This window comes from Budorcas taxicolor, chromosome 18 (assembly GCF_023091745.1).
Source record: "Budorcas taxicolor isolate Tak-1 chromosome 18, Takin1.1, whole genome shotgun sequence".
Taxonomy (NCBI): domain Eukaryota; kingdom Metazoa; phylum Chordata; class Mammalia; order Artiodactyla; family Bovidae; genus Budorcas; species Budorcas taxicolor.
Genome location: NC_068927.1, coordinates 10332946 through 10355364, shown reverse-complemented (window position 1 = coordinate 10355364; position 22419 = coordinate 10332946). Strand labels below are relative to the sequence as shown.

The 22419-nt window shown below is 44.4% G+C and overlaps 1 protein-coding gene across 1 annotated transcript in view; it reads right to left on the bottom strand.

Annotated features, from left to right (window-relative positions):
- HSD17B2 (hydroxysteroid 17-beta dehydrogenase 2) overlaps positions 1-20865 on the bottom strand; it is a 92742-nt gene extending 71877 nt beyond the window's left edge. Inside the window, exon 1 of the mRNA XM_052656640.1 lies at positions 20598-20865. Within this exon, the coding sequence (XP_052512600.1) occupies positions 20598-20865 (268 nt within the window). The remainder of the gene's footprint in view (positions 1-20597) is intronic.
- Between the last annotated feature and the right edge of the window lie 1554 nt (positions 20866-22419).

Sequence of the window (22419 nt, the reverse complement as noted above, 5' to 3'; positions counted from 1 at the left end):
TTATGTGAATTCCAAGGGCAGAATTAAGTGCACTGATCGATGTTCCAAGGAGGCATATTTTGGCTCATTATAAAAATTATATTTGCAATGACTAGCATTGGATAGAAGTATAGTTACCACCTACAGATGGCCCTTTATGTGTATTATCTCATTTCATCCTGGCAGCAGTCCCAGTGAGATCAGTATATGATTATCTCCATTTAACAGATAAAGAAACTGAGGTTCTGGCAGGTAGATTAATTTGCCCTAGGTCAAAAAACTAATAAGTGGCAAGGCAGGAGTTAGTAAATGCATCAGTCATTGCCCTAAGTATGTGGTCTTAACCACTACACGCTACTATTCACCCTGAATAACGGTGACCAGACCTGCACTTAGATGCGCCTGTGTTGTTTCAAAAGAGGAACAGAGTTTTGGTTTTGTTTCTATTCTTCTTAATGATGCCCAGGTTTGGTTTGACTTTCTAGGCTACAGGACCTCAGTAAATGTGAGTGTTTATAGAAAATAGGATTCAGGGCTTCCCTGGTGACTCAGGGGGAAAGAATCCACCTGGAAACTCAGGAGACACAGGTTCAATCCCTGGTCCAGGAAGAACCCACATGCTGTGGCTTAACTGAGTCCGTGCACCGCAACTACTGAGTCTGTGCTCTAGAGCCCAACTACTGCAACCCACGCGCTGCAACTATTGAAGCCCATGCGCCCCAGAGTCCGGGTCTGTAACAAGAGAAGCCACTAGAGCGAGAACCCCACGCACTGCAACAGGAGTAACCTCTGCTTGCTGCACGTAGATAATAGCCCATGGGGTAATGAAGATCCAGAACAGCCAAAAATACAAATAGATAAAATTATTTTTTTCAAAACAGAATACAATGAAACCCAGATCCTTTCCCAGTGTTTCAATTGCCCTATCAAAGCCTTTGACCCATAAGGATGAAATTGAGGTTTCACTCAACCTAAGACCCCTGTTGGGCGCTGACTGTTTCAAATAAAGATCCATCCAGTGCAGTCCCTGGGCCTTGAGTCCTCTGCACACAAAGAGCATTCCACACAGGTCCCTAGCAGCTTCTGGTTTTGAATTTTAGAATTGTTTTTCAGCGAACCTGTATCCACTGAGGATACATAAGAGGAAGGAACTCATAAGATGTACCAGTGGGCAAGGGAGTGGAAGTAGGGGTCAGGGAGCACACGTTGTGCGTGGTAAATCCTTTTAAAGAGGAGACGCCCCTCTGTGACAAAGGTGGGTGGGATGGATGCAGGCGTCCCCGGATCATCCAAGCTAGACATGTTCCTCCATTCCACTCCATGTCTGCCCCAGACTCCCTCCTGCTCCCTGCTTACCTAGCCCTGTCTTATTCTCTTTGGCAGCTGGATTCACTGACTTGTCTTACCCCTAGGTGTCTGTTTTTCTCCATTTTGTTCAGTACGACAGAACTATCTGAACCATCTACCCATTAACATGATGTCCCTGGCCTTGATTCAGAACCTCTGCCCACACCGTGTCCTAGCACATATTTGTTGACATCTTATGATCTCATGTTATCACCAACTCTGAGGGCCCAGCACTGGAGGGTAGGGGATGATGCAAAGGAACAGCATCTGGAAAGGGTTCATCCTTCGGAGCATAAATAGGGGACACCAAAATGCAGGGGGTAATCACGGTTCACAGACTGAAAAACAAATGGACAAGGCAGCTATGTCTATGAGGCAGCAAGCAAGGATGATCTTGGATCGATTTTTTTTTAATTTTTAATAGGAGTGTAATTAATTGCTTTACATTGTTGTGCTAGTTTCTGCCATACCACAACACGAAAAATATGAAACACTGCATGTATTTTTGTGTGTTTATCCCTTGCCCCAGGGCCAGGCTAATCTGTGTCATTCCAGTTTTAGTGTATGTGCTGCTGAAGCGAGCCCTTTCATGGCTTTCTTGAGATGAACTTGTTTGGACCAGGAATCCTGCTGAAGAGGGCTAAGGACAAAGGCCACCTAAGCGGGAGGGGGTAAGAAGAAAAACAGGGAGGAGTCAGAGGACAGAGCAGTGGGGGAAAAGCATGGACATGTAGTGTTCTGGAAGGCAAAGGAGGCCGTGTCAAGAAGGAAAACAGTCAGCAGTGCTGGCGTGGAAGCCATGCTCGGGGGGCGAGGAGGGTACCGGTGACACGGGAGAGCAGCTTCAGCAGCTGGGGTACGAACCAGAGGGTGTTCTGTTCATGCTGCATCCCGGGTGACCAGGAGCACGCTTCGAACAAAGTCATCACAAAGCCCTGTCCAGAGCAAGCCAAGAATGACATCTCTACAGAACAATGGGCCCGCCGCAGCTCAGCCATGTCACTCTGACCTTTCTACAAGTGTGACCTCAGCAAAAAGAACCAGCAGAGATGAGTCTTTAAGCAAGTGAGTCTACGGGGACAAACCCATTGTGTCCAACCAGTGACCACGACAAGGGGAGGACATTTCACCAGCTTGGTTCATTCACTAATGGCTCTCTCACTCATGAACACTGAGATGGCTCTAACGTGCTCAGAGACAGAGAAGGCACTTGGTCATAAAAGAGATCTGGTCTCTGCCATCAAACAGCTTACAACACATTTGGGGGAACTTCATTCCATGAGTATATCCGCCAACCTCAACACGCCATCTAGGAGGCCTAATGAAGTCCCCATTCAAATTTTACAAAATTACCCAAGTTTTAGCAATACCTTTTTTATGTCTCTCTATAGAGGGCTACTGCTGCTGCTGCTGCTAAGTTGCCTCAGTCGTGTCCGACTCTGTGCAACTCCATAGATGGCAGCCGACAAGGCTCCACCATCCCCAGGATTCTCCAGGCAAGGGTACTGGAGTGGGGTGCCATTGCCTTCTCTGGTAGAGGGCTAAGGTTAAGCTTAAAATGAATGATCAAAGACGATATGTGTTCATTAAAAACAATCTGATAGACTGACTGAATTATAGACTCACTAAGGACTGTATTGATTCCTTACAATATATACCAATGACCTCTTCCCTTGAAGCACTAACCATGCTATGCTGCTTGAGTTTCTCTTTCTCCATCCTCCTTCTCCATACCTAATCAAGATCTAGGTCTGTATTTCCAACGGCCTCCTCACTGCCCTCAAACTCAAACCTGAAGTCAGATTCACCATATGGCATCTCTCCATTATCACCCTTTTCAGGCATCCTCATTCCTATCTGTGGTGCCTTTCATTTTATCTTCTCTCATGAGCATATCCTGCATCCAGTCAATTACCAAGTTCTGTGTCAAGCAGGGTCTTGTGCCCATAAAAGATGTTCAACACTTACTTTCTGATGAATGACACATTTTATATTCTGGAAACATTTATAGCTGACTGATAACTGGTAGCCATGACACTGGTAATGACAGCTGTTAAGAGCAAGGCTTTGGGTGGCAGATGGGGCTGAGCTGGGTGTACTCTCATAAGATGCTTGCTCCTTAGAAGAAAAGTTATGACCAACCTAGACAGCATATTAAAAAAAGCAGAAATATTACTTTGCAAACAACGGTCCATCTAGTCAAAGCTATGGTTTTTCCAGTAGTCATGTATGGACGTGAGAGTTGGAGGAAGCTGAGTGCCAAAGAATTGATGCTTTTGAACTGTGGTGTTGGAGAAGACCCTTGAGAGTCCCTTGGACTGCAAGGAGATCCAACCAGTCCACCCTAAAGGAAATCAGTCCTGAATATTCATTGGAAGGACTGATGCTGAAGCTGAAACTCCAATACTTTGGCCACCTCATGTGAAGAACTGACACATTTGAAAAGACCCTGATGCTGGGAAAGATTGAAGGTGGGAGGAGAAGGGGACGACAGAGGGTGAGATGGTTGGATGGCATCACTGACTTGATGCACATGAGTTTGAGTAAACTCCAGGAATTGGTGATGGACAGGGAGGCTTGGTGTGCTGCAGTCTATGGGGCCACAAAGAGCTGGACACAACTGAGGGGCTGAATTGAACTGAACTGATGTTGCTTAGTGTTCCAAGGACTTTGGACACATCATTTCCTCATTCGTAAGATGTTAGTTACTAAGGTTATAGGAATCAAATATAAAAAGTATGTAGAGCTCTGAGTGCAAAGATATTATTTCCTTTAGTTCCTAGTCCACTGTCAGCTGAGAAAAGGAAATGGCAACTCCAATATTCTTTTTTTTTAAATTGAAGGATAATTGCTTGACAGAATTTTGTTGTTTCTGTCAAACCTCAACAAGAGTATACATATATCCGCCCCTCGTTTGAACCTCCCTCCCATCTCCCTCCCCATCCTAACCCTCTAGGTTGATACACAGCCCCTGTTTGAGTTTTTTGAGACATACAGCAAATTCCGGTTGGCTGTCTATTTTACAATATGTAAGGTAAGTTCCCATGATACTCTTTCCTGGGAAATCCCACGGGCAGAAGAACCTCGTGTTCTACAGTCCATAAGGTCTGAAGAGTCAGAAGTAGCAACTAAACCACCACCACCCACTCTCAATGCTTATCCATTTGAGCAGTCTAACATTAAAGAAATGGAGTAGCCATCATGGTCCAACAAAGAGTCTGAAATGCATCACTTGGATGCAATCTCAAAAATGACAGAATGATCTCTGTTCATTTCCAACGCAACCCATTCAATATCACAATAATCCAAGTCTATGCCCCAACCAGTAAAGGTGAAGAAGCTGAAGTTGAATGGTTCTATGAAGACCTACAAGACCTTTTAGAACTAACACCAAAAAATAGACGTCCTTTTCATTAAGGGGACTGGAATGTAAAAGTAGAAAGTCAAGAAACACCTGGGGTAACAGGCAAATTTGGCCTTGGAATATAGAGTTTTGACAAGAGAACGCACAGGTCATAGCAAACACCCTCTTCCAACAACACAAGAGAAGACTCTACACATGGACATCACCAGATGGTCAACACCGAAATCAGATTGATTATATTCTTTGCAGCCAAAGATGGACAAGCTCTATACAGTCAGCTAAAACAAGGCCAGGAGCTGACTGTGGCTCAGATCATGAACTCCTTATTGCCAAATTCAGACTCAAATTGAAGAAAGTAGGGAAAACCACTAGACCATTCAGGTAGGACCTAAATCAAATCCCTTATGATTATACAGTGGAAGTGAGAAATAGATTTAAGGGACTAGATCTGATAGACAGAGTGCCTGATGAACTATGGTTGGAGGTTCATGACATTGTACAGGAGACAGGGATCAAGACCATCTCCATGGAAAAGAAATGCAAAAAAGCAAAATGGCTGTCTGGGGAGGACTTACAAATAGCTGTGAAAAGAAGAGAAGTGAAAAGCAAAGGAGAAAAGGAAAGATATAAGCATCTGAATGCAGAGTTCCAAAGAATAGCAAGAAGAGATAAGAAAGCCTTCCTCGGCAATCAGTGCAAAAAAATAGAGGAAAACAACAGAATGGGAAGACTAGAGATCTCTTCAAGAAAATTAGAGATACCAAGGGAACATCTCGTGCAAAGATAGGCACAATAAAGGACAGAAATGGGATGGACCTAACAGAAGCAGAAGATATTAAGAAGAGGTGGCAAGAATACACAGAAGAACTGTACAAAAAAAAAATCTTGAAGACCAAGATAATCACGATGGTGTGATCGCTCATCTAGAGCCAGACATCCTGGAATGTGAAGTCAGGTGGGCCTTAGGAAGCATCACTATGAACAAAGCTATTGGAGGTGATGGGATTCCAGTTGAGCTATTTCAAATCCTGAAAGATGATGCTGTGAAAGTGCTGCACTCAATATGCCAGCAAAGTTGGAAAACTCAGCAGTGGCCACAGGTCTAGAAAAGGTCAGTTTTCATTCCAATCCCAAAGAAAGGCAGTGCCAAAGAATGCTCAAACTACCACACAATTGCACTCATCTCACATGCTAGTAATGTGCTCAAAATTCTCCAAGCCAGGCTTCAGTAATATGTGAACCGTAAACTTCCAGATGTTCAAGCTGGTTTTAGAAAAGCCAGAGGAACCAGAGATCAAATTGCCAACATCTGCTGGACCATCAAAAAAGCAAGAGAGTTCCAGAAAAACATCTATTTCTGCTTTATTGACTATGCCAAAGCCTTTGACTGTGTGGATCACAATAAACTGTGGAAAATTTCTCAAGAGATGGGACTATCTGACCACCTGACCTGCCTCTTGAGAAATCTGTATGCAGGTCAGGAAGCAACAGTTAGAACTGGACATAGAACAACAGACTGGTTCCAAATAGGAAAAGGAGTACGTCAAGGCTGTATATTGTCACCCTGCTTATTTAACTTATATGCAGAGCACATCATGAGAAATGCTGGGCTAGAAGAAGCACAAGCTGGAGTCAAGATTGCTGGGAGAAATATCAATAACCTCAGATATGCAGATGACACCACCCTTATGGCAGAAAGTGAAGAGGAACTCAAAAGCCTCTTGATGAAAGTGAAAGAGGAGAGTGAAAAAGTTGGCTTGAAGCTCAACATTCAGAAAATGAAGATCATGGCATCCTGTCCCATCACTTCATGGCAAATAGATGGGGAAACAGTGGAAATAATGTCAGACTTTATTTTGGGGGGCTCCAAATCACTGCAGATGGTGATTGCAGCCAGAAAATTAAAAGACACTTACTCCTTGGAAGGAAAGTTATGACCAACCTAATTCAAAAGCAGAGACATTACTTTGCCAACAAAAGTCCGTCTAGTCAAGGCTATGGTTTTCCAGTAGTCATGTATGGATGTGAGCGTTGGACTGTGAAGAAAGCTGAGCGCCAAAGAATTGATGCTTTTGAACTGTGGTGTTGGAGAAGACTCTTGAGAGTCCCTTGGACTGCAACGAGATCCAACCAGTCCATTCTAAAGGAGATCAGTCCTCCTTGTTCATTGGAAGGACTGATGCTAAAGCTGAAACTCCAGTACTTTGGCCACCTCATGCGAAAAGTTGGCTCATTAGAAAAGAGTCTGATGCTGGGAGGGATTGGGGGCAGGAGGAGAAGGGGACGACCGAGGATGAGATGGCTGGATGGCATCACCAACTCGATGGACGTGAGTTTGAGTGAACCCCGGGAGTTGGTGATGGACAGGGAGGCCTGGTGTGCTGCAATTCATGGGGTCGCAAAGAGTCAGACACGACTGAGTGACTGGACTGAACTGAACTGAATGTTAAGTTTAAAGAAGCCCAGAGAATTCCCTGGTGGTCCAGTGGTTAGGACTCCTGACCTTCACTGCTGAGGATGCAGGTTCAATTCCTGGACAGGGAGGTAAGATCCCCCACAAGCCACGTGTTATATGCATCCCCACCCCCAACCCCCACCACAGCCACCAGAAAAAAAATTCAAAGGAACCTAAATCCCAAGCTGAGGCCAACAGTATTCCATTTTAGAACACAAATCGGGCTGTTTCGTAAGTCCTAGAAAGGGGTGGCCATCCACTAGGACTCTGTTTGGGGCCTAAGATGAAGACTTCCACATCAAGCGTATTCTTCTTCCCTTCCCTTATCTGTCTTCCATGGTACCTACTTTTGCAAATTCCAATTAAAAATTATGCAATTCAAAAAAAAATATATCCAACTCAACAAGTTTTAATGAGTGCTGGCTGTGTGTGTCATGGCTGATTAACCAGTTGCCTGGAAGACCTTATCTTCCTTGTAGAAAGTAACTTTTTCAAATCCTAATGAGCTCCCTCCCACACCCAACACTGGGCTTCATGCCACTCTGGGAATCCTTCTGGAGGCACCCTCCATTCCTTTGTCAGCCATTGTTTTTCCTTTGGGTTCTCTTTTTATCCTACCTAACCTCACCTATCACCACGTCAACAGACAAAATCACCTCTCTCCCTCCCTCCCCCTCCTCTTTCTCATCCACTAGCTCCATCTATAACTGTGAGTGTGAGTGTGTGTGTGTGTGTGTGTGTGTGTGTGTGTGTGTATCATGTCCAGTTTACAGAGGAGAAAACAGTTTAAAGCCTAAAACCAGGTACTTTGAAAGATCACACTGCTAGTAAGAGGTATCTGGCAGATATCAGGCTGCCCCAGATCCTTGATGATTTTTTTAAATTGTTTTAATTGGACTATAATTGCTTTACGGTATTGTGTTAATTCCTGTGTACAATGACGTAAATTAACTATGCGTGCATGTTAAATCACTTCAGTCATGTACCACTCTTTGTGACCTCATAGACTGTAGCCCTCCAGGCTTCTCTGTCCATGGAATTCTACAGGCAAGAATACTGGAGTGGGTTGCCATTCCCTCCTCCAGGGGATCTATATGCATACATATATCCGAGGCTTCCCAGGTGGCGCTAATGGTAAAGAACCTGCCTGCCAATGCAGGAGACGTGGGTTCAGTCCCTGGATGAGGAAGATCCCTTGGAGGAGGGCGTGGCCACCCACTCTAGTATTCTTGCCTGAAGAATTCCATGGACAAAGGAGCCTGGTGGACTACAGTCCATAGGGGTCACAAAGACTCAGACATGACTGAAGCACTTAGCACACAAGCACACACATATACCCCCTCCCTCTTAGGCCTCTCTTCCACCTCACCCTAATCCCACCCCTCTATTTCCTTCCTCCAGGGTGTCTTCCCAACCCAGAGATCAAACCCGGGTCTCCCACATTACAGGCAGAGTCTTCACCATTTGAGCCCACACCCCAGGAAGCCCCTTCCCACTCCTCTAGGTCATCACAAAGCACTGAGCTGAGCCCCCCGTGCTACACAGCAGCTTCCCCCCAGCTCTCTATTTTGCATACGGCAGTGTATATGTGCCTTGACCATCTGGAGGGGCTCTCATCCACAGCGCACTTCACTCCCAGCGAGCAGAACCTGTGACCTTGTCCACCAGCTGCTCAGAATGCTGGGGTCCTTTTAGGCAGTGGCCATGGAAAGCCAGAGGGCTTCCCTGGTGGCTCAGACAGTAAAGAATCCACCTGCAATGCAGGAGACCTGGGTTTAGTCCCTGAGTTGGGAAGATCCCCTTGGAGGAGGGCATGGCAACTCACACCAGTATTCTTGCCTGGAGAATCCCCACGGACAGAGGAGCCTGGCGGGCTCCAGTCCAAGGGGTCGCAGACACGATTGAGCGACTAAGCACGCACACAGCAGGGAGAGCCAGCTGGAGTTTAAGCCACTCCTCCTCTTGCCAAAGGGGGTGGGGATGCCCGCCCTTAACTAATGATTAACAAGTAAGAGGGTATCCCCTGGCCTGCAATGGGGACCGCTCTCGCCTGTGACACCCGGGCCTCCTGATCTGCCCCAGGTTATTGAGCTAATACAGGAGCCAAACGCACTTCCCTTGTTGCTGAATCGGGGCTTGGCCTCCTCCCCTTCCCTGTTCATCTTCCCTACTCCACGACCTATCACCCTTAACCTATAAGTTCAGTTCAGTTCAGTTCATTTCAGTCGTGTCTGACTCTTTGCGACCCCATGAATTGCAGCACACCAGGCCTCCCTGTCCATCACCATCTCCTGGAGTTCACTCAGACTCATGTCCATCGAGTCCGTGATGCCATCCAGCCATCTCATCCTCTGTCGTCCCCTTCTCCTCCTGCCCCCAATCCCTCCCAGCATCAGACTCTTTTCCAATGAGTCAACTTTTCCCATGTGGTGGCCAAAGTACTAGAGTTTCAGCTTTAGCATCATTCCTTCCAAAAAAATCCCAGGGCTGATCTCCTTCAGAATGGACTGGTTGGATCTCGTTGCAGTCCAAGGGACTCTCAAGAGTCTTCTCCAACACCACAGTTCCAAAGCATCAATTCTTCGGTGCTCAGCCTTCTTCACACTCCAACTCTCACATCCATACATGACCACTGGGAAAACCATAGCCTTGACTAGACGGACCTTAGTCGGCAAAGTAATGTCTCTGCTTTTGAATATACTATCTAGGTTGGCCATAACTTTTCTTCCAATGGGTAAGCGTCTTTTAATTTCATGGCTGCAGTCACCATCTGCAGTGATTTTGGAGCCCAAAAAGATAAAATCTGACACTGTTTCCCCTGATTCCCCATCTATTTTCCATGAAGTGATGGGACCAGATGCCATGATCTTCGTTTTCTGAATGTTGAGCTTTAAGCCAACTTTTTCACTCTCCTCTTTCACTTTCATCAAGAGGCTTTTTAGCTCCCCTTCACTTTCTGCCATAAGGGTGGTGTCATCTAACCTTTCCAATAAATTCCTTTCACACAAATTTTTGCCTCGATCCCTGCCCCTAGAGAACATACCCTGAGGCAATGTGCATGCAAGTTTCCAACCCAAGCCTGTCAGACTTCAACCCTCTTTTGCCTCTGTGGCGCTTGACATGCTGTTGCAGGGTGGCTGGGCTCTTCACTAATCTTACAGCCCTTTAAAAAAATTGACTGACTGCCATAAGCCTTTGGGGCCCTGAATGCCCTATATGCTATAATTATATGTCTCAGAGACAAAAGCCCTTTATCTTAACAAAGTGAAATAGGGGACTCAAGGAAAAAGGTTTTTTGAACTTGTAATTGTCCTACACCTGGGTCCATAATTAATTAGACACTACAGTGGACTTTATCCTTTTAATATGATCTCTGTTAAATGGTTTTGTTATGAGAAATGGAATATTTCCTGCTATATCCATAAACAAGAATATCATAGTCATCAAGGATTGCAACCCTTCAAAGTAAGGTGGTGACCCCTAAGGGCACTCAGGAAGGAAAAGAATACCTGTCACCTAGCAGCCATCAGACTGCAGCCACTCCCTGCAGTGAGCCCTGAGGAAAGGAAGCTCAGGATGTGAAAACACGGGATGCTGGCCCCAGGTAGCCGAGGCGCATATGAAAGGAATGATCTTAGTGAGCACTCATCTTCCCATACAGAGAAAAGCCCCAAATTCCATAACTTAGAATATCTGATCTTCTTTAATTAACAATAACCTTCTGATGTGCAGACTACCTGCCCTTTGTTCCAAAAGTTCTGGATAATCTTGGCCCTTCTCCTCGCCTCCTCCGAGCAATTTTCTCAGGGTTACTTGAGATGCTGTCTCAAGTAACAGCTTGAGATGCTTGGCTTGAGGCCCTAAAAATTTCCACCAAATAAAACATGATTCTCAACTTTTAGATTATGAGTATTTTTAAAGTCCACGGTTATATAAGCAATATAACTACATTAGACAAATTTCTGAGGGAAAAACAAATCTAAGAACTCTGATCCAACCATTCACATACTATTTCCTTCTAGTGCTTTCCATCTTCATGTAACATGGATATAGTCTTAGCCAAACACCAGGATCCCCTGGGTGCTTTCCCTTAGTTCAGTTTCCATGTTCTAGCACAGTTGTCAGGTCATTTCACATGAATTTTTCAAATTCTCATTTTACGTCCAGAGACGATACCATCATTTCTCACCATTTTGTTTTCTCTTCATTTTAATGACATTTGTTGCTTTCTGTCTAATTTTACAATGTGGTCACCTTTTTGATTGCTTTTGATATTTCACAATTTTAAATAACTTTGTAAATGTACCAATTTGGTTTGCATGTACACTTTTTCTCACATTTCAGATTATTTCTTTAAGAGAAATGTCCAAATCTTGAATTACCAGGTAAAAGAATAACATTTATGGTTTTGAGGTACACTGCCCATTTCTCTATGTACCCCCCATCCCTAAAATGTGTACTGATTTACAGTATAAGCCAACCTGAAGCAAAAGCTGTTCCAAGTCATGATGGCTTATTCTTTAAAGAGTTATGAGCTGGATTACTATGATGGTGCAGTCAGTCACCCACAGCCAGACATTCTGGAGAGTGAAGTCAAGTGGGCTTTAGGAAGCACTGCTGTTAGTAAAGCTAGTGGATGTGACAGAATTCCAGTGAAACTATTCAAAACCCTAAAGGATGATACCATCAAGGTGTTGCAGTCAATATGTCTGCAAATCTGAAAGACCCAGCAGTGGCCACAGGACTGGAAAAGGTCAATTCTCATCCGAATTCCTAAGAAGGGTAGTACTTAAAGAATGTTCTAACCATTGGACAATTGCATTCATCTCCTGTGAAATAAGGTCATGCTTAAATTCTTGCATACTAGGCTTCAGCATTATGCAAACCAAGAACTTCGAGATGTCCAAGCTGGGTTTAGAAAAGGAAAAGGAACCAGAGATCAAATTGCCAACATTCGCTGGATCATAGAGAAAGCTAGGGAATTCCAGAAAAACATCTACCTCTGTTTCAAAGCCTTCGACTGTGTGGATCATAATAAACTGTGGAAACTCTTAAAGAGATGGGAATACCAGACCATCTTACCTGTCTCCTGAGAAACCTGTATGTGGGTCAAGAAGTTAGAACCCTGTATGGAACAACTGATTGGTTCAAGACTGAGAAAGGGATGTGACAGGGCTATCTGCTGTCACTCTGATTGTTTAGTCTATACGCTGAGCACATCAGGAGAAATCCCTGGCTGGATGAGTTACAAGCCTCGAATCAACATCAGTGGAACAAACATCAAACTTTATTTATGAGGATGATACCACTCTAATGGCAGAAAGCGCATTTAGAAGAAGTCCTAAATGTGAGTGGTGGCTGCACTGTGCTGGAGCAGCCATGTGCAGATAACCCACGTCCAAGGTCAGAAAAACCCCAGTAAGACGATAGGCACTGGAGCGGCTATGAGGAGATATCCCACGTCCAAGGGCAAAGGAGACTGGCATATAGGTTTCTCAAGAAGCAGGTCAGGTGGTCAGATAGTCCCATCTCTTGAGAAATTTTCCACAGTTTATTGTGATCCACACAGTCAAAGGCTTTGGCATAGTCAATAAAGCAGAAATAGATGTTTTTCTGGAACTCTCTTGCTTTTTTGATGGTCCAGCAGATGTTGGCAATTTGATCTCTGGTTCTTCTGCCTTTTCTAAAACCAGCTTGAACATCTTGAAGTTCATGGTTCACATATTACTGAAGCCTGGCTTGGAGAATTTTGAGCGCATTACTAGCATGTGAGATGAGTGCAATTGTGCGGTAGTTTGAGCATTCTTTGGCATTGCCTTTCTTTGGGATTGGAATAAAAACTGACCTTTTCCAGTCCTGTGGCTACTGCTGAGTTTTCCAACTTTGCTGGCATATTGAGTGCAGCACTTCCACAGCATCATCTTTCAGGATTTGAAATAGCTCAACAGGAATTCTATCACCTCCACTAGCTTTGTTTGTAGTGGTACTTCCTAAGGCCCACTTGACTTAACATTCCAGGATGTCTGGCTCTAGGTGAGTGATCGTACCATCATGATTATCTGAGTCATGAAGACTTTTTTTGTACAGTTCTTCTGTGTATTCTTGCCATCTCTTCTTAATATCTTCTGCTTCTGTTAGGTCCATACAATTTCTGTCCTTTATTGAGCCCATCTTTGCATGAAATGTTCCATTGGTATCTCTAATTTTCTTGAAGAATCTCTAGTCTTTCCCATTCTGTTGTTTTTCTCTGTTTCTTTGCAATGATCACTGCTCAGTTCAGTTCATTTCAGTCACTCAATCGTGTCTAACTCTTTGTGACCCCATGAATTACAGCACGCCAGGCCTTCCTGTCTATCACCAACTCCCGAGTTCACTCAAAGTCATGTCAATCGAGTCGGTGATGCCATCCAGCCATCTCATTCTCTGTCGTCCCCTTCTCCTCCTGCCCACAATCTCTCCTAGCATCAGGGTCTTTTCCAATGAGTCAACTCCACATGAGGTGGCCAAAGTATTGGAGTTTCAGCCTCAGCATCAGTCCTTCCAATGAATACCCAGGACTGGTCTCCTTTAGGATGGACTGGTTGGATCTCCTTGCAGTCCAAGGGACTCTCAAGAGGCTTCTCCAACACCACAGTTCAAAAGCATCCATTCTTCCATGCTCAGCTTTCTTCACAGTCCAACTCTCACATCCATAGATGACCATTGGAAAAACCATAGCATTGACTAGATGGACATTTGTTGGCAAAGTAATATCTCTGCTTTTTATTATGTTATCTAGGTAGATCATAACTTTCCTTCCAAGGAGTAAGCATCTTTTAATTTCATGGCTGCAACTACCATCTGCAGTGATTTTGGAGCCCCCCAAAAAAAGTCTGACACTGTTTCCCCATCTATTTCCCATGAAGTGATGGGACCAGATGCCATGATCTTCGTTTTCCGAATGTTGAGCTTTAAGCCAACTTTTTCACTCTCTTCTTTCACTTTCATCAAGAGGCTTTTGAGTTCCTCTTCACTTTCTGCCATAAGGGTGGTGTCATCTGCATATCTGAGGTTATTGATATTTCTCCCAGCAATCTTGATTCCAGCTTGTGCTTCTTCCAGCCCAGTGTTTCTCATGATGTACTCTGCATATAAGTTAAATAAGCAGGGTGACAATATACAGCCTTGACTATTCCTTTTCCTTTTGATTGCTGAAATGAAGTGAAGTCGCTCAGTCGTGTCCAACTCTTTGCGACCCCATGGACTGTAGCCTACTGGGCTCCTCCGTCCATGGGATTTTCCAGGCAAGAATACTGGAGTGGGTTGCCATTTCCTTTTCCAGGGGAACTACCTGACCCAGGGATCCAACCCGGGTCTCCTGCTTTGTAGGCAGATGCTTTACCGTCTGAACCACAAGGGAAGCCCCAGGTTAAGCCCACAAGTGTAAATTGATTACTGAGCCCCAGGTAAATAGCAGGGAGGGAACACACTTCCACCCATCAACAGAAAATTGGATTAAAGATTTACTGGGCATGGCCCTGCCCATCAGAACAAGACCCAGTGTCCCCCTCAGTCAGTCTATCCCATCAGGAAGCTTTCATAAGCCTCTTATCCTTCTCCATCAGAGGGCAGATGGACTGAAAACCACCATCACAGAAAACTAACCAATCTGATCACATGGACCACAGCCTTGTCTAACTCAATGAAACCATGAGCCATGCATGTGGGGCCACCCAAGAAGGGCCGGTCAATGTGGAGAGTTCTGACAAAATATGGCCCACTGGAGAAGGGAATGGCAAACCACTTCAGTATTCTTGCCTTGAGAACCCATGAACAGTATGAAAAGGCAAAAAGATAGGACACCGAGAGATGAACTCCCCAGGTTGGTATGTGCCCAATATGCTACTGGAGATTGGTGGAGAAATAACTCCAGAAAGAATTAACAGATGGAGCCAAAACAAAAACAACACAGAAGCAAGGTCTGATGCTATAAAGAGCAATATTGCATAGGAACCTGGAATGTTAGGTCCATGAATCAAGGCAATTGCAAGTGATCAAACAGGAGATGATAAAAGTGAACGTCGACATTCTAGCAATCAGCAACTAAAATGGACTGCAATGGGTGAATTTAACTCAAATGGCCATTATATTTACTACTGTGGGCAGGAATCCCTTAGAAGAAATGGAGTAACCATCTTGGTCAACAAAAGAGTCTGAAATGCAGTACTTGGATGCAATCTCAAAAATGACAGAATGATCTCTGTTCATTTCCAAGGCAAACCATTCAATATCACAGTAATCCAAGCCTATGCCCCAACCAGTAATGCTGAAGAAGCTGAAGTTGAATGGCTCTATCAAGATCTACAAGACCTTTTAGAACTAACACCCGAAGATGTCCTTTTCGTTATAGGGGACTGGAATGCAAAAGGAGGAAGTCAAGAAACACCTAGAGTAACAGGCAAATTTGGCCCTGGAATACAGAATGAAGCAGGGGAAAGGCTAATAGAGTTTTACCAAGAGAACACACTGATCATAGCAAACACTCTCTTCCAACAACACAAGAGAAGACTCTACACATGGACATTGACAGATGGTCAACACCAAAATCAGATTGATTATATTCTTTGCAGCCAAAGATGGACAAGCTCTATACAGTCAGCAAAAACAAGACCAGGAGCTGACTGTGGCTCAGATCATGAACTCCTTATTGCCAAATTCAGACTCAAATTGAAGAAAGTAGGGAAAACCACTAGACCACTCAGGTATGACCTAAATCAAATCCCTAAGGGTTATACAGTGGAAGTGAGAAATAGATTTAAGGGCCTAGATCTAATAGATAGAGTGCCTAATGAACTATGGATGGAGGTTCATGACATTGTACAGGAGACAGGGATCAGGACCATACCACAAAACAGAAATGCAAAAAAGCAAAATGCCTGTCTGAGGAGGCCTTACAAATGGCTGTGAAAAGAAGAGAAGCCAAAAGCAAAGGAGAAAAGGAAAGATATACACATTTGATACAGAGTTCCAAAGAATAGCAAGGAGAGATAAGAAAGCCTTCCTCAGTGATCAGTGCAAAGAAATAGAGGAAAACAACAGAATGGGAAAGACTAGAGATCTCTTCAAGAAAATTAGAGATACCAAGGGAACATTTCATGCAAAGATAGGCACAATAAAGGACAGAAATGGGATGGACCTAACAGAAGCAGAAGATATTAAGAAGAGGTGGCAAGAATACACAGAAGAACTGTACAAAAAAGATCTTCACGACCCAGATGGTGTGATCACTTACCTAGAGCCAGACATCCTGGAATGTGAAGTCAAGTGGGCCTTAGGGAAGTATCACTACGAACAAAGCTAGTGGAGGTGATGGAATTCCAGTGGAGCTATTTCAAATCCTGAAAGATGATGCTGTGAAAGTGCTGCACTCAATATGCCAGCAAATTTGGAAAACTCAGCAGTGGCCACAGGACTGGAAAAGGTCAGTTTTCATTCCAATCCCAAGGAAAGGCAATGTCAAAGAATGCTCAAAGTACCACACCATTACACTCATCTCACATGCTAGTAAAGTAATGCTCAAAATTCTCCAAGCCAGGCTTCAAGAATACTTGAACTGGGAATGTCCAGATGTTCAAGCTGGTTTTAGAAAAGGCAGAGGAACCAGAGATCAAAGTGCCAACATCCGCTGGATCGTGGAAAAAGCAAGAGAGTTCAGAAACACATCTACTTCTGCTTTGTTCACTGTGCCAAAGCCTTTGACTGTGTGGATCACAATAAACTGTGGATAATTCCTCCAGAGATGGGAATACCAGACCACCTGACCTGCCTCTTGAGAAATCTGTATGCAGGTCTGGAAGCAACAGTTAGAACTGGACATGGAATAACAGACTGATTCCAAATCGGGAAAGGAGTACGTCAAGGCTGTATATTGTCACCCTGCTTATTTAACTTCTATGCAGAGTACATCAAGAGAAACGCTGGGCTGGATGAAGCACAAGCTGGAATCAAGATTGCTGGGAGAAATATCAAAAACCTCAGATATGCAGATGACACCACCCTTATGGCAGAAAACGAGGAAGAACTAAAGAGCCTCTTGATGAAAGTGAAAGAGGAGAGTAAAAAAGTTGGCTTAAAGCTCAACATTCAGAAAACGAAGATCATGGCATCCGGTCCCATCACTTCATGGGAAATAGATGGAGAAACAGTAGACACAGTGACTGACTTTATTTTGGGGGGCTCCAAAATCACTGCAGATGGTGACTGCAGCCATGAAATTAAAAGACACTTACTCCTTGGAAGAAAAGTTATGACCAACCTAGACAGCATATTACAAAGCAGAGACATTACTTTGCCAACTGAGGTCCATCAAGTCATGGCTCTGGTTTTTCCTGTGGTTATGTATGGATGTGAGCGTTGGACTGTGAAGAAAGCTGAGCGCTGAAGAATTGATGCTTTTGAACTGAGGTGTTGGAGAAGACTCTTGAGAGTCCCTTGGACTGCAAGGAGATCCAACCAGTCCAGCCTAAAGGAGATCAGTTTTGAATGGACATTCAGTTTGAAGGACTGTTGTTGAAGCTGAAACTCCAGTACTTTGGCCACCTCATGCAAAGAGCTGACTCATTTGAAAAGACCCATAATGCTGGGAAAGATCGAAGGCAGGAGGAGAAGGAGAGGACAGAGGATGAGATAGTTGGATGGCATCACTGACTCAATGGACATGAGTTTGAGTAAACTTCGGGAGTTGGAGATGGACAGGGAGGCCTGGTGTGCTGCAGTCCATGGGATTGCAAACAGTCAGAAACGACTGAGCTACTGAACTTAACTGAACTGAAGAGGAACTAAAGAGCCTCTTAATGAGGATGAAGGAGGAGAGTGAAAGAGCTAGCTTAAAACTAAATATTGAAAACCCTAAGATCTTGGCATCTGGCCCCATTACTTCATGGCACATTGAGAGGGAAAAGTTGGAAGTAGTGGCAGATTTCCTCTTCTTGGACTCTAAAATAACTGTGGATGGTGACTGCAGCCATGGAATCAGAAGACATTTACTGCTTGGCAGGAAAGCTATGACAAATCTAGACAGCATGCTGAAAAGCAGAGACATTGCTCTGCCATTACTCAAGGCTGTGGTCTTCCCAGTGGGTATGGTTGTGAGAGCTGGACCATAAAGAAGGCAGAGCACCAAAGAATCGATGCCTTTGAACTATCGTTCTGGAGAAGACTCCTGAGAATCTGTTGGACAGCAAGGAGATCAAACCCATCAATCTTAAGGGAAATCAACCCAGAATACTCATTGGAAGGACTGATGCTGAAGATGAAACTCCAGTATTTTGGCCATCTGATGCAAACAACTGACTCATTGGAAAAGTTCCTGATGCTGGGAAAGATTGAGGAAAGAAGGAGAAAAGGGCATCTGAGGATGAGATGGCTGGATGGCATTGCTGATGCAATGGACATGAACTTGGGCAAACTTTAGGAGATGGTGAGGGACAAGGAGGCCTGGTGTGCTGCAATCCATGGAGTTGTTAAGAACTGAACACGACCGGGCAACTGAACAACCACAAGAGTCTAACTAACTAAATTCATTTAAAATTTCCCTATTTGGTACAAAGGTCTTGAGAGCTTCTCTAGAATTATATGGACTCTATGGCATTCCTCATGAAAGTGACTTGAAAGGCGCAATTCAGTCAGCCTTAAGGTATGTCCTTCCTTTCTTAAGCCTGAGCCTTCCAATTGCTAAGCATTTCATTGAGGGATTAGTCACTGGGTTTGAGTTGCCTAATTGAATCAATCATTTTCCATGCCACTGAACACAAGTCAGGACATTTCAATGGCTGATGTGAGCTGAGCTGGGTGTGTATTTGGTGCGTTTCTGCATGCCTCTGTCTTCAAAACCATAGGATAAAGAACACTGACAAGACAAACAAGCAAAAGACAATTCCTGCTTTCTCAGTTACCTTGAAGTTTGCCTCTGTTTATCCTAAGCTTTAGTATTCTTATCTATTAGTCTTAAAAGTGCTGCTTCTTGAAATCCATTTCCCAGGAATATTTGGACCTCCGGGAAATCATAGCCATTAGTGTCAACAACAGCATCATGATTATTTTTTTAAAACATGCTTCACTGTTCTGTCTTCTTTCATGCAAGTGGAAAAGTACAAAAAATAAATTGGAACTGGAATTACTCTGAAGACTGTGGGGACTTGCTACTACAGACTGAACAGAAAAATTTATACTGTTCTTACAGCTTTTCGCCCAGCCAGCCCTAGAGCATTTGAGTGAAACAGTGGAAAACCCAGCCAAGCCCTCCAGATGCGTGATTCCAGGTAACACCAGAGATTAGCGTAGATAAACATCCCATGGATCAACTGAATTTTTTTACCTTTGAACTGTTCTGGTGATTTTTCTTTTTCATTGCAGAAGCTTGTTTTTTGCAGCACTTCAGACCTCCAACAAGTGTCTACTTGCGTCTCATTTTAAGAGAGAATTTCATGATTGAGTTAAAAGTCAAGAGCAAGATAGACGAGTGGCTTTCTAGTCCCTTTCTCGGCAACTTGGGAAATCGGCTGATTTGGTTCCATTCACACTGTCTGTTTGCCTTCACTCCGCTCCGTGGGTCACAACCTAGGGGTGGAGAGCGGGGTAATGACCTCCCTCCCAGCAAATGCTTCTGCAGCCACCGTCCTCACCGTAGCTGGACTTGCTGAGTGAGGATAACACTAGGCAACCCTAATTAAAGTCCTAGCCAAGCTCAAACTTCACAACCAAACAAACCAGTTTTACAACACCTAGGAATTTAATTTGGCCTCACACTTGCAGCAGGGGGAAAAAGCAACACCGGAGAAGGAAAAAAAGCTAGCACCTCAGCCAACCGGCAACCAGCCGCCTTCTGGACACCTTGCCAAATTGATCCAAATAAGAAACATTAGCAGTCCCAAGACAGATCTGAAAACAAAGGTTCGGATGAGACACAAGGTTCTTGACAGCAGTTGGGGAAAACCACAACTTTTTCCAGCCCAGGTGAGTCTCTTTGATATTTAAATAATGAAGCCAAGTACAAGGATAACCTCAATTTGACAGCTTTTTTATGCATCTCAGGAATAAGAAGCAAAGTCTAAAACACAGCTGAACATTGATCTCAGAACAAAATGTGGTTTTAGCTTAAAAAAAAAAAAAAAGAAACCTAAAGGGCTTTGCTGGCTATGATGAAACAAACCGCCTTGGCTTATTCATACATATCCTGGGAAATTACCAAAATCGTGACTTAGATACATGTTCCCTGCCAAGTCCCTCTTACCACCAGCCTCATCAAAGGCCCCTTCTAAAGAAAGCAGACCAAATCGCTGTAGTGAAAGACACTGGGGGTGTGCTTGCATTTACTCCATGCCAAATATTTTCTTTTTAAACCTAATCTGAAAAAAAGTCCTGCTAAGGCAAAGCAAGGGCCAGTTCCGGCACTGAGTAGGGCTGTCCACTTACCTGTTATCAGCACCGCCTTTTGATCCACAGGTAACAACTCTTGGCCAGAAAAGTAAGTATACATGACGAAATACGACAGGGAGAAGAGAACCAAGCCCCAGAAGAGGGACAGGCTGATCAGGCAAGCGCCTCCCCAGAGGCCCGCCAGGCAGACCACTTTTCTCCCCACCTGCCCTGGGCTCGTCTTGAGTTTGCAAAGAATTGTTCCTCCCAGCACTGCGGTGACAGTCAGGCAGAGCCACCCTGGCTCAGAGAAGAAAGTGCCCATTCTTGGCGACTCTGCACCTTTCCGTGCTCACGGCCAGTGAGTCAAGTGGGCAAAGGCAGTCTGGAGGCAGCCTGGGTTATATGAACGGGGAGGCAAGAAGGGAGGGGGAGAAAACAGCCCCAGCTCACTTTGAATGAGTATGAATTAAGCATACTCATACAGCCACATATTTCCTGGTGGGTAATTTAAATCAATCTGCAGTTTAATATAAATACTAGAGCACTGACTATTTGATTACTCCCCCCCCCACGCCCACTGCACACATGACACAGATGTGTACTCACCCACAACAAACGCACACAGCATTATTTTTTAATCACCTCTGGAGAGATAACTAGTTGGGTAATAATTGACAGAATTCAAACTGTCTGAACAGTGAATAACGAAACCTCTAGCTTGCAGATCTCTTCTCCTTTCAGTGCCTGTGATGTGTGAGTCAAGCCTCTTTTCTGACCCAGGGGTGTGTGTGTGTGTGTGTGTTTGTGTGTGCGTGTGTGTAAATTCAGGCAACCACTCTGGAAGATCACCTCTGGAAGGGAAACAGTTCACTGATTTTGTCCACTCCTGCCATCTCCCGCTGGAGCCAGGCTGAAGGGTTGGATGGAAAGAGAATGCAGAAGTAGAGATAGAGAGTCTCGGCAGATGAGACAGACGTGCTTTGGTCTCACTGGAGGAAAGGCAAGCCAGGGAGAGATAACGCTATAATAAACATATGAGTAATGGCCGATAGATACCTATTTGTGCCAGGAGCCGTGTTCAGCTGAGACCCTATTTTCTGCTAAACTCTGCTCCAGGCAGTAGCGCTCAACAGTCAATATGCACAGTCTGTCTGAACACAGTATCTCTATGAAGTAACTTCTATCACTGCAGTGACTTGACGGGCGAGGACACTGAGGCACACAGAGCTTAGGCGACTTGCCCAAGATCACACAGAAGTGGAAACGAGCAGTCTTATTTCAGAGTTTTATGCTTTAACCACTCTCCTGTCCTAGGAGAAAAAAAAATTAAAGACAATTAGTATATTATGTACTAGCTCTTCTCTATTTTACCCTCATTTGAAGCATGAAATAGTTCAAGGTGGATGTTACTATGCACATTTTACAGTGTAGAAAGTTGAGGCTGGAAGAGGATAGGCTACTTAGGAACAGTGGGTCAAGACCCATAGCCATGACTCAATTTTCTCAAAAGGCAGCATTTAGGAGCGTTGACAATGCTGATAGCCCCAAGAGGTCACCACCCCACTTGGGTTTACAGCCTCATGTGTGCTGGGCACCTGTCTGGGAGGGACCCAGAATTCTGATAAAGCTGACTGTTGGCATCTCTGGAGAAACAAGAAAAGTCCTCAGTCTGAGGTCGGATTGGCTCTATTCAAATCCAATCTCAGCTCTGCAGCTTAATAGCTAGGTTGTCTTGGGTGGGTGATTCTTTTTCCCTAAACCCTCATCTCCTCAGCTGTAAAATCATAAAAACACTAAGGTAAAGTGCTAAGCACATCCTGCCTGGCACACCAGAAGGAGCCTCATCAGTGCTGGCAATTTGCATTTCTTCAACAAG